This window comes from Zophobas morio, unplaced genomic scaffold, assembly GCF_036711695.1.
Source record: "Zophobas morio isolate AGI-343-1 ecotype UQ-CSIRO unplaced genomic scaffold, CSIRO_AGI_Zmor_V1 ptg000018l, whole genome shotgun sequence".
Taxonomy (NCBI): Eukaryota; Metazoa; Arthropoda; class Insecta; order Coleoptera; family Tenebrionidae; genus Zophobas; species Zophobas morio.
In genome coordinates, this window is record NW_026972123.1 from 2155436 (window position 1) to 2169006 (window position 13571).

At 36.7% G+C, this 13571-nt stretch overlaps 1 protein-coding gene across 1 annotated transcript in view; it reads right to left on the reverse strand.

The window, feature by feature from the left end:
• Window positions 1–13571, reverse strand: part of LOC135130868 (protein D2-like) — a 24611-nt gene continuing 11040 nt past the window's right edge. The window contains exon 2 of the mRNA XM_064058316.1: window positions 1–637. Within this exon, the coding sequence (XP_063914386.1) occupies window positions 107–637 (531 nt within the window). The 3' untranslated portion in view covers window positions 1–106. The remainder of the gene's footprint in view (window positions 638–13571) is intronic.

Here is a 13571-nt window from a genome sequence, read left to right on the forward strand (position 1 = left end):
TTTCCTGGTAAATTTTTTATTCATTTACGTCTGTGCATCCGCCCGAAACAAATAAAAAATTAAAGCAAAATACAATAGAGAGATTAAACAACTCCTAGACTCCATCTCAATGCAACTGCCTGTGCAGAGCAGGCACAGAATCATCGAACTCCGCCTGGAAGTAGTTCCCAGCAACCGGATCCCCCAAATTATACTTCTTGGCAAACTCCTCCGTCGAAAACTTCCCTCTCTTCCCGTTGGTGTTGCTCTTGTGCTCCTCCTCGAACGTGATCTTCCCTGGCTGTTTGTACAGGAGGAACACGTAGCGGTGCAAACCGGTGTCTTTGGGGGGTCCGGAGCCCACGTACTCGGTCAAGACTTCGCCTTTGGAGACGTCGGATCCTGGAATGTTTCCGACCAGCCAGTGGTTCCATTCTCTCATGGGGTGTTTCTGGCGGCTGGGGGCGTCTGGGTCTGTCATCACCAGAGTGTAGAAGGCTTGCGGTTCGCCGGTGTAGGTGACTTTGGGCTCATCTCGCACTTCTTTGGGGGTTATTTGGTTGCCTAGTTGGACTTCTTTGGTTTTGTATTCCACTTTGAGGAGTTTGGTGGGGGCTATGGGGACCACGTCGGGGGTGATCTCGGATTTGGCGAAGGCCTGTGAAGTTGGAATCAATCATTGCCATGAAGGTTCTCAGTTTCTAACAAAAAATATATAAAATTGACGAGTTTTTAGACCCTACAATTACTCGAAGAAAAGTGTTAGATTTAGTACGTAGTGTGGTAATTTTCGTTAAAAGATTTATGTAGCAGGAAAATGTTTCTTTGTGTTGTTTTAATAATAGTTTGTAATTGTGATTATAAAGTTTATATTGTGTCGTCCTTTGTTTTTTTATATTCCTTTGATAAGGCACGCAAACATTTACCTTCATTGAGGATTTCTTGGTTAATCTAGTGATATTTATTAGTGTTGCATGACAATTTCTTTTCTGTCTTGATTAATGGGAACGCGTAAACGAAGTGATAATAGAAGTTTTTGTAAAATGTACTGAATATATGATTAATGTTGGGCTTTTTATACACATCTGACCAATTCTTCGTCCTTAAAAATAGGTATTTAAATTGCCGATCATTGCATTTTTAACGGTTCCCATTTTTAAACTACAGAATAATATATAATTAACCCGCCTACCCACCCCGGCTCCATTGCAGTGATTCATTTTATTGGGTCAGAACGAAATTACATACCCTATAAGAAAATAGAGAGTGGGTGGGCGGGGCTAGTATTTGCTTATAAGACTGTTGAAAAAAGCGAAACCCAGCCCCGCCCAATCACCCGATCTTTCATTTTTTTTCTCCAGAAGTAAGAAATAAATCTTATAGTAAATATATAGAATAATAAAAAAGTTACAATTACAATTATAGCCTTTTTTACTTTTTTCACATCCTAGATTCGATTAGTTTCCACTCCTACTCGACAGAAGAATATAATTAGCCCCGCCCACCCACCCCACCTCTATTTCAATCATTGATTTTATCTGGGTGGATCTTATACTGAACAGAAATAAAATTAGTCGTTAGAGTGAACGATGATCCGGGCTCGTATTTGCTAAGATAAGATTGATTTTGGCAAATGACATATCCTCAAGAGAATAGAGGGCGGGTGGGCGGGGCTAGCTCTTGATAAGTTAAGACTCATTTTTGCAAATTACGTACCCTGTAAAAAATAGAGGGCGGTTGGGCAGCGCATTTGCGAAGATTAGATTGGACAGTTTTAAAAGTAGTCACTAGAATCAAGATGGGGTGGGTGGGCGGGGCTACTGTTTGCTTATTACTCTCTTAAAAAAGCGAAACCCAGCCCCGCCCACATCTTTTCTCTCACTGATTTATTTTGTTTAATGTAAAAGTGGAATCAATTAATCTTATAGCAAATAGTATAACAAAAAAAATACGATTGGCGCTTTTTTACATCCTAGTTTCTATTAGTTTCTATTACCACTCTATAGAAGTTATTATAATTAACCCCACCCACCCACCCCATCTCCATTTCAGTGATTAATTTTATCTGCTCTGATCTTACTGAACAAAATTAGTCGTTAGAATGAGATGTGAGCGGGTGGGCGGGCTCTCCTGCTACAATAAGACTAATTTTGGCAAACGACATATATCCTAGAAGAAAATAGAGGGCGGGTGGGCGGGGCTAGTACTTGCTAATATAAAATTGAACAACATTAAGTGTACCAATAGGAGTGAAGTGGGGGTGGCCGGGCGGGGCCACTGTTTGCTTATAAGACTCTGTAGAAAAAAGCTTAAATTCGTCTTTGTTGTTTTCATAACTTATTTTAATGACTGTAAAGTGGGAATTGAATTCAATTTTGACAAGCAGTAGAATCTAAAACTTAAAACAAAAACAAAAGTGGCCCCGCCCACCCACCCCGCCTCTATTTCAATGATTAATTTTATCTGGTCTGAATGAACGGTGGATCTTATATTGAACAGAAATAAAATTAGTCGTTAGAGTGAACGATGAGCTGGGTTAGTGCTTATTTGCTAAGAGAAGATTGATTTTGGCAAATGACCTACCCTCAAGAGAATAGAGGGCGGGTGGGCGGGGTTAGTTCTTGATAAGATAAGACTAATTTTGGCAAATGACCCTTCGTCTAGGAAAATAGTTAGCGGATGGGCGGAGCTAGTTCTTGCTACAATAACACTGTCTTTGGCAAATGGCATATTGTCTAAGAAAATAAAGGGCGATGGGGCGGAGTTAGTACCTGTTAAGTTAAGGCTGATTTTGGAAAGCGACATACCCTCAAACAAAATGAAGAATGAGTGGGCAGGGCTAGTACTTGTTAAGGTAAGACAGAACAATATTAAGAAGAAGTAGAAACAATCTTAGGCCCTCCCACTAACCCGTTCTTTCATTTTCTTTTCAGAAGTAAGCAATAAATCTTATAGTAGATAGTATAATAAAAAGTTACAATTACAATTAGAGCCTTTTTTACTTTTCTCACATCCTAGATTTCGATTAGTTGCGACTCCTACACGACAGAAGAAAATAATTAGCCCCGCCCACCCACCCCGCCTCTATTTCAATGGTCAACTTTATCTGGTCTAAATGAACGTTGGTCTTTACACTGAACAGAAATAAAATTAGTCGTTAGAATGAACGGTGGGCGGGGCTAGTACTTGCTAAGATAAGAGTGACTTTGGCAAATTATATACCTTGAAGAAAATATAGGGCGGGTGGGCGGGCTTAGTTCTTGGTAAAATAGGACTCATTTTGGCAATGACGGACCCTCTAGGAAAATAGAGGGCGGCTGGGTGGGGCTAGTTCTTGCTGAGATAAGACTGATTTTGGCAAATGAACCTCCCTCTAGGAACATAGAGGGCGGATGGGCGGGGCTAGTTCTTGCTACAATAACACTTATTTTGGCAAATGGCACATTGTCTAAAAAATGGTCTGAATGAACGGTGGATCATACACTGAACAGAAATAAAATTAGTCATTAGAGTGAACGGTGGGCGGGGCTAGTACTTGCTAAGATAAGAGTGACTTTGGCAAATGATATACCTTGAAGAAAATAGAGGGCGGGTGGGCGGGCCTAGTTCTTGGTAAGATAAGACTCATTTTGGCAAGTCACGGACCCTCTGGGGAAACAGAGGGCCGGTGGGCGGTACTAGTACTTGCTAAGATAAGATTGAACAATATTAAGAGTAGACATAGGAGTGAAAAAGGGGTGGGTGGGCGGGGCCACTCTTTGGTTATAAGACTCTGCAGAAAAAGCCTAAAGTCAGCCCATCCACCGCCTTTGTCCATTCCACTGATTTATTTATGTAAAATGGGAATTGAATTCTGTTTTGACAAGCGGTGGAATTTAAGATTTAAAACAAAGACAAAATTGTCCAATAACCCGTTCTTTCATTTTTTTTTCTTCAGTGGTAAGAAATAAATCTTATAGCAAATAGTATAATAAAAAAGTTACAGTTACAACCTTTTTTACTTTTTTCACACAGATTCGATTAGTTTCCACTGCTACCGACAGAAGAAATTAATTAGCCCCGTCCACCCACCCCACCCCTATTTCAAAGATTAATTTTATCTGGTCTGAGTGAACGGTGGATCTTACACTGAACAGAAATAAAATTAGTCGTTAGAGTGAACGGTGGGCGGGGCTAGTATTTACTAAGATAAAACTGACTTTGGCAAATGATATACCTCGAAGAAAATAGAGAGCGGGTGGGCGGGCCTAGTTCTTGGTAAGATAAGACTCATTTTCGCAAATCACGGACCCTCTGGAGAAGCAGAGGGCGGGTGGGCGGCGCTAGTACTTGCTAAGATAAGACTGAACAATATTAAGAGTAGACATAGGACTGAAAAAGGGGTGGGTGGACGGGGCCACTGTTTGGTTATAAGACTCTGTAGAAAAAGCCTAAAGTCAGCCCATCCACCGCCTTTGTCCATTCCACTGACTTATTTTATTTACTGTTAAATGGGAATTGAATTCTGTTTTGACAAGCTGTAGAATTTAGAACTAAAAACAAAGACAAAATTGTCCCCACTAACCACCCACCCACCCCTACTCCATTTTCATCACTCATGTTATTGGTTCTGCGACGGAAGTTGGATTTTATATTCACAAATAATAGAATCTAGGTACTGCTTGCTTATAAGATTCTGTAGAAAGAATCTTAGGCCCGCCCACTAATCCATTTCTTTCATTTTTTTTCAGAAGTAAGAAATAAATCTTATAACAAATAGTATAATAAAAAAACTACAATTACAATTTGAGCCTTTTTAACATTTTTCACATCCTAGATTCAATTAGTTTCCACTCCTACACGACACAAGAAAATAATTAGCCCCGCCCACCCACCCCGCCTTTATTTTAAAGATTAATTTTATCTGGTCTGAATGAACGGTGGATCTTACACTGAACAGAAATAAAATTAGTCGTTAGAGTGAATGGTGGGCGGGGCTAGTACTTGCTAAGATAAGAGTGACTTTGGCAAATGATATACCTTGAAGAAAATAGAGGGCGGGTGGGCGGACCTAATTCTTGGTAAAATAAAACTCATGTTGGCAAATAACGGACCCTCTGGGAGAACAGAGGGCGGGTGGGCGGGGCTAGTACTTGCTAAGATAAGAGTGACTTTGGCAAATGATATACCTTGAAGAAAATAGAGGGCGGGTGGGCGGGCCTAGTTCTTGGTAAGATAAGACTCATTTTGGCAAATCATGGACCCTCTGGGGAAATAGAAGGCGGGTGGGCGGGGTTAGGACTTGCTAAGATAAGACTGAACAATATTAAGAGTAGACATAGGAGTGAAAAAGGGGTGGGTGGGCGGGGCCACTGTTTGGTTATAAGACTCTGTAGAAAAAGCCTAAAGTCAGCCCATCCACCGCCTTTGTCCATTCCACTGACTTATTTTATTTACTGTTAAATGGGAATTGAATTCTGTTTTGACAAGCTGTAGAATTTAGAACTAAAAACAAAGACAAAATTGCCCCCACCAACCACCCACCCACCCCTACTCCATTTTCATCACTCATGTTATTGGTTCTGCGACGGAAGTTGGATATTATATTCACTAATAATAGAATCTAGGTACTGCTTGCTTATAAGATTCTGTAGAAAGAATGTTAGGCTCGCCCATTAACCCGTTCTTTCATTTTTTTTCAGAAATAAGAAATAAATCTTATAGCAAATAGTATAATAAAAAACTTACAATTACAATTTGAGCCTTTTTTACTTTTTCACGTCCTAGATTCAATTAGTTTCCAATCCTACACGACGGAAGAAAATAATTAGCCCCGCCCACCCACCCCGTCTCTATTTCAATGATCAATTTTATCTGGTCTAAATGAACGGTGGTCCTTACACTGAACAGAAATAAAGTTAGTCGTTAGAATGAACGGTGGGCGGGGCTAGTGCTTGCTAAGATAAGAGTGACTTTGGCAAATGATATACCTTGAAGAAAATAGAGGGCGGGTGGGCAGGCCTAGTGCTTGGTACGGTATAACTTGCTTTGGCAAATGGCATATTATCTAAGAAAATAAAGGGCGATGGGGCGGAGTTAGTACATGGTAAGTTAAGGCTGATTTTGGAAAACGACATACCCTCTAAGAAAATGAAGAATGAGTGGGCAGGGCTAGTACTTGCTACGGTAAGACTGAACAATGTTAAGAGTAGCCATAGAATTGAAAAGGGGGTGGGTGGGCGGAGCCACTGTTTGCTTATAAGATTCTGTAGAAAGAATGTTAGGCTCGCCCACTAACCCGTTCTTTCATTTGTTTTTCTGCAGAAGTAAGAAATAAATCTTATATTAAATTGTATAATAAAAAAGTTACAATTACAATTAGAGCCTTTTTAACATTTTTCACATCCTAGATTTAATTAGTTTCCACTCCTACATGACACAAGAAAATAATTAGTCATGCCCACCCACCCCGCCCCTATTTCAATGATCAATCTTATCTGGTCTAAATGAACGGTGGTCCTTACACTGAACAAAAATAAAATTAGTCGTTAGAGTGAACGGTGGGCGGGGCTAGTACTTGCTAAGATAAGAGTGACTTTCGCAAATGATAAACCTTGAAGAAAATAGAGGGCGGGTGGGCGGGCCTAGTTCTTGGTAAGATAAGACTCATTTTGGCAAGTCACGGACCCTCTGGGGAAACAGAGGGCGGGTGGGCGGGGCTAGTACTTGCTAAGATAAGACTGAACAATATTAAGAGTAGACATAGGAGTGAAAAAGTGGTGGGTGGGCGGGGCCACTGTTTGGTTATAAGACTCTGTAGAAAAAGCCTAAAGTCAGCCCCGCCCACCGCCTTTGTCCATTCCACTGACTTATTTTATTTACTGTAAAATGGGAATTGAATTCTGTTTTGACGAAGCTGTAGAATTTAAGATTTAAAACAAAGACAAAATTGTCCAATAACCCGTAGAAACTAATTAGCCCCGCCCACCCACCCCGTCCCTATTTCAATGATCAATTTTATCTGGTCTAAATGAACGGTGGTCCTTACACTGAACAAAAATAAAATTAGTCGTTAGAGTGAACGGTGGGCGGGAAAGAGTGACTTTGGCAAATGATATATCTTGAAGAAAATAGAGGGCGGGTGGGTGGGCCTAGTTCACGGCAGTAGAATAGATAGGTTGAGTATCTTTCATTCATTCACGTTCCGGTAGGTGGAATAATTTCTTTCCGTACCAGTTGGCCATGACGCGCGTTGTCAAATGGGTCCCTCTTACGGTATTTAGAGGCATTAACTTTTGCCACATCAAAAGGACACGATTATACCGACATAAATGACAACTTTGACATTTAATCAAAGCATTTAATGATAATTTTTATGTTAAACGTTCAATCTTTTGGAAGCGTTTTTGATCATTGTTTACACTAATAGCTACTCTGCGACTTCTCTGAAACCGTTTTTGCAGAACCCTCATATAACGCCCCTGCCCTGATCGCGTTCCTACTCTTCAAATGTTATGAGAAATGTTTGTACAACATTTCAAGGTTAGGTAGGAACGTGATCAGGGGTATTGTATGAGGTTTTTGTGGGGGCGGATTCGGCAAAATCGCGGTGGCTAATGTAATCAGTTACCGAAAAGTTCTTAACCAGTACATTGTCAACTTGTTTTTCGAAGGAATCTGTGTTTATCTGGTCATCGCACATGCTTGTTTAATGATTGTTTACATGAAACAATACGTCACCTTAGAACTGGTTTGCCGCATATCCAGATCGCGTCCGAAGGATTTTCGCCTCTACTGTTTGGTGCAGATTTGCCGCATGTCGCACTTGGGCGAAGCGAAACATAGTTTAGATTCAGTGCTGATTTGCCGCATGTCCAAGCAGAAATCGATACAGTACCGTTATCCGTTTTTACGTACTTCATTGCTGTTTTGCTTTTCAGCGTTAGGTTTGGGTTTGGGAAAGAAATCGTATTCAACTTCACGCGCAGAACAATAAGAATAATGTGAAATAAATAAAAAAGAGACTTAACAATTTTGATGAATCTGAAATTAAAAAAAAAGCAACTGTAATTTGTGCAACTCTTTTTCTGTTGTTATAAATGTTACAAATATTTTCGATTTTTTTTTTTAGGAAAGATTGTGTTTCAAATTATTAGATTCGAAATTTTACAAATTTAAATTTTAAATAGATTTGTTGCTCGTTAAACAAATAATTTAATTTTTTACTTAACAGTAATATTTTTATTTAATGATTTCTCGGAAATGATTGAACTTATTTTCTCGAAAATTTTAGTCAACAAAATTCATAATGCTGCATACCCGTATTCGTATTTGTGGAAATGATATTTCCACATCAATAATTACAGATAATAATAGATACATTTTTCAGAGATAATGAAGATTAAGATTTCTTAATCAACTTCACGCGCAGAACAATTAATACGGCAAGGACTAATAATGTGAAATAAATGAAGAATTGAAACGATATTAGAAATCGCGTGGTGAAGTAGTTAACTAAGTATAACGAACAATGAATGTTAAGTTATTGATGTTTTGATTCGATTTTTTCTAAATATTTTTAAAATAAAGAGACTTATTTTTCTTTATTTTTATATAAAATCTACATTTGATAAAACTCATTGCAGTCATTCATTTTACCTATAAATTGTAGAATCCAAATATTGCATTGTTAATTTCCATTGTTAAATGGTGAATTGTGAACGAAATACGGAGTACCAAATTTAAATGTGTTTTACAGAAAGGAATTATTTTTACAAAGGATAATAAAATGATATTTTCTTTGCATTGGCGGAGTAAAGGCGGCTCGTTGACTCGCTGCAGTCCTACTAAAATTGCAGCTTAATATGTAATTTTTTTATATAAAATATTCAAACTAATAAAAAACACTCGGGTAAAAATAGGTTGTTGTCTCAAACAATTAGATTCCAGTATTTTATTAGATTACGTGGATATTGACTACAAGTAGCTATTGTCGAGCAACCAGAGAAAATTAGCAGTGATACTATTTAAAACTGTAAATGCAATATATTTGGATTTGGAAATAAATCATTCGTTTCCATGTCTTATGTATCAGTGACAATTATGTTGACTGCAACCCAAATCTATTTGACTACCCCTAACTCCATAATACCTAGTACTTAATATAGTTATACGCTTTTCAGTTGAAAATGAAAGAATTATTTGTACTGGTAGTTGTAAACAATTGTATAAATATTTCCGTTGGATTCCTTTGCGAACTCTTTGTCAATTATTATTTATGATACTATGGTATGATCCCAAACTGTTTAGAGAAGAAAGGGAGGCTGTGGTGTGCGCACGTAAACTTGTCCTATTTCTTTCCAATACATTAGCTCTATATATTAGCTCTCTGTCTATCATCTCCTACGTGCGCTTATCATAGACTCCTTTTATCTAAAAAGTATGCAGTATTTCCCGCGCAAACCAGCAGTCATATCTCTAGATTGCCTGGCCTCGTGATTTGTCACGTATTTTTAAATAACATACAGTTTTCTAAATTTGCTGAAGTACTACTAAACTACAAAAATAAATAAACGGGTAAATTATATTCTTAAATTATAACTCCGAATTAAACATGCAATGTGAAAAGATAATGCCGTGAACCCTACTAAGTATAAATTAAACGCCATTGCTTGCTAACTACATAATTGATTAAACTTATTATTTTAATAAGGTAAGGTATTAAACTAGACAGAGACTTGAATACTTTTTTTTACTAATTTTAATAATTCTTGTAAATGAGTAGATATTTAATTATAAAGTAATACATATTATTATACGCAAAAAATGTATTTGCATGCTTTTGCATAAACTTCCTGCACTTATAATTTATGAACAGTATTTTGGACGATGCCCAATTAATTGATAAATAATAGTATGTTGATGTAAAAAGAGTATCATTACATTACTTCAAATTCTTTTAACTTTCTTTGTGTAGTATATCCTCTTTCCAAAATCTCAAGAAATTAGGGTTATGGTAATTCAATTCAATCTGGGTGCTTAGGGTAAAAACTCAATAAACAACAAATGAAGAAGTATGTTATTTTTTAAAATTTATATAACATTTATTGCTGTAAAAGTTGGAGATGACGTTATATGATGGGGAGGATGATTACAAATGTTGGTCAGCGTTTTATCAACCGGAAACGAGAGACCTATGTTTTCGTATTATAAGAGTCATGAAACGTTGAGAAGCCATAAAAGTAGCCAGTCGCCCGATGAACCTGATTACAATACTTCCTTAGCTTGCGCTCGAGACATAAAAAAAGTAAACAATAACATTTGGATTTAATAGCTTTTGATATCTGGTATACCTAAACAGTGAGTGAATTTTATGCGGCTATTATTACCATTACATATAACCATCCACTTAAATTAATTGGTAAAAAAATGTACCCATAAATAAGTTATTGTAAAGTTAGTTTTATTTACACGCGTATAATTGCACAACAATAATTGTTAGACAAATAGAATGATAAAGAAAGGCAATGTCATATTAAAAAACAAATTACTCGTTTCGATGTAAGGTACCTTATATAAGTTAACAACATACATCTATTTAGTTATTATAGGTAAAATTCTAATACGGAATTTATTCTTGAAGTAAGTCGTAAATTGTAAATAGCTATAAATTCGGAAATAATTCTTTTTAAAAGATACAAGTCAAAAATGTATTAGGCATGATTGTCAAGAAACATTCCAATTCTGTTTCAAATTTGCAAGCATTTTATGTCAAAAGCTGATTTTTGTAAACGTTCCAGTAATAAATTCCGAAGCAAAATCCACCTAAACAGATTTTGCTTCGAAATTTTAATTTTCATATTACTTTTACAACATTTTAATTTAAAAAATTAAAAATGTATCTATTATTTGTGATTATTGATGTAGAAATATCGTTTCTACAAATAAGAATACTACAAAAAATTGTGAACTCTTTTACTGGTATGCAGCGTTATAAATCTTGTTCACAAAAACTTTAGACAAAATAAGTTCAATCATTCCCGAGAAAAAATTAAAGAAAAATGTTACTGTTTAGAAAAAAATTAAATTATTTGTTTATCGAACAACAAATCTATTTGAAATTTAAATTTGTAAAATTTATGTAATGTAATATGTAATTTGAAAATATTTGTAACATCTATAACAACAGAAAAAGAGTTGCACAAATTACAGTTGCTTTTTTTTAATTTCAGATTCATCAAAATTGTTAAGTCTCTTTTTTATTTATTTCACATTATTCTTATTGTTCTGCGCGTGAAGTTGAATACGATTTCTTTCCCAACCCCAAACCTAACGCTGAAAAGCAAAACAGCAATGAAGTACGTAAAAACGGATAACGGTACTGTATCGATTTCTGCTTGGACATGCAGCAAATCAGCATTGAATCTAAACTATGTTTCGCTTCGCCCAAGTGCGACATGCGGCAAATCTGCACCAAACAGTAGAGGCGAAAATCCCTCGGACGCGATCTGGATATGCGGCAAACCAGTTCTAAGGTGACGAATAGTGCTAGAAATATCGAACAAACCTGCGGTTGCCGAGGTTTGTTATGTATAAATGTACGTTCCTCTCTGAGTTGGCGATCTCGTTAAACCAATTTAAACAGTAATTTCTATCATAATACATCAACTAGAAGTAGAATGACAGTTTTGGCAGCCTGTCAGTTGTCAATTTGCCATTGCAGTAGTGGAAAATTTCCTTCATAAAGATGTTGGTGCGTAATAGTATTTCACAGATGGCGAAACGTTCTAAAGCGCGCCTAAGCCTCCTACGACCCCCAAATTCTATTCCACCAAATTTCCCCTAGTGTACCAACCTTATATTCTACAGCCGTGGCCTAGTTCTTACTACGATAAGACTCATGTTGGCAAATGACGGACCCTCTAGGGAAATAGAGGGCACCTGGGTGGGACTAGTTTTTGCTACGATAACAATTGTTTTGGCAAATATGGCATATTGTCTAAGAAACTAAAGTGCAATAGGGCGGGGTTAGTACTTGTTAAGTTAAGGCCGATTTTGGAAAACGACATACCCCTTAAGAAAATGAAGAATGAGTGGGCAGGGCTAGTATTTGCTAAGATAAGACTGAACAATATTAAGAGCAGCCTAGGAGTAAAAACTGGGTGGGTGGGCGGGGCCACTGTTTGTAAGTTTCTGTAAAAAAAGGTTTAAACTCAGCCCCGCCCACCACATTTGTCCATTTCACTGATTTATTTTATTTACTACTAGCTGACCCCGTGAACTTCGTTTCACCTACAATTTAATTTTGAATCTGCAAAATCGAATGCTTTGAAATCTTGCAGATGTTTTAAACATATATATGATAAGCATAATAAATTTTTATTCAAAATATATTTACTTATCCCCTCCAAAAAATTGATGACGTCAGCCCAAAATTTTGCCAAATGTATCCTATCTAAAATGTCCAAAATAGGATGAGACTATACTTGTGATTTATCATTCCATTCATATTTTTTAGATTTGCTTTTACAGTGACTCAAAAAAATATATGGATCAGTCAATTTATTTTAGTGAATAACTCAAGAGTTGCAAAAATGAATACTTTGAGATCTTGCAGACGTTTTAAAGTTATTGTAAGCATGGTAAATTGTTAAGAATATTTATTTATTGCCCCCAAAAAATTGATGGAATGGCTCACTCGATTTTCGCAGATAATTTTGGGAATACAATACAGTTATTTTTAGTATTACACTACACCAATCCAAGGTGGTATACGTGTTGATCGTAAATGTTGATTAGGTCATCACAAAATTGTGTGAAGAAAATACTGAACTCGAAAATGCTGAATATGTTTCACTCACAACGTTCGATCAATTTTTTGACAATGGTTGATATAAATAAAACTCAATAGATGCTCATACTCGAAATACGAAGTATCTACTCGAATATCAAATCAAAATATTTCTAGTTTTTCTAGATGATATTAATACTTCAGTAGGTAACAGTTGATGCTCAAATAGCATCTCGATACAACAAAAAAGGACAACAGTGACAGTGTTCAACCATCAAAGCAAAAATCGAGTCACCAAAATATAAGTTAGTATGGGGTAGACACCTTGAGATGGGAATCTCTATGGCCAGTGTTATAAAAAACGCACTGCACAATTTATGCATAAATACGAGTTAATTACCTGAAAAATTTTCGATATTCATGCTCCTAATGTGTTTTTCAAACTGAATGCACCTTTTGACGACGTTCCACGTTCATGAAAGTCGCCATGTTTAGTTAAAATTCACTCTTACAACGATCCTACTGGTTTTCTAAGCTGCTTTACAGACAGCTCAGTTAGTTGCCACGCCGATCCTCATTTTTAGATTAAATGCTCACAAAACGCGTAGATGTTCAATTTGTGTCCGGGGAGATACAATGTTTCCAAGTAGGTACTCAGTACGTAGAGTAGATGCTCCGGTATATAAGAGTAATAATGAAGTAGATACTTCGTACTTCGAATATTAGTTTCTACTCAGTTTTATTCATTTTATTCATGTTGATTATGAGCACAACGCTGATCAACTTCCATATCCGAATTACCCATGAAATAAATCATTGCGGT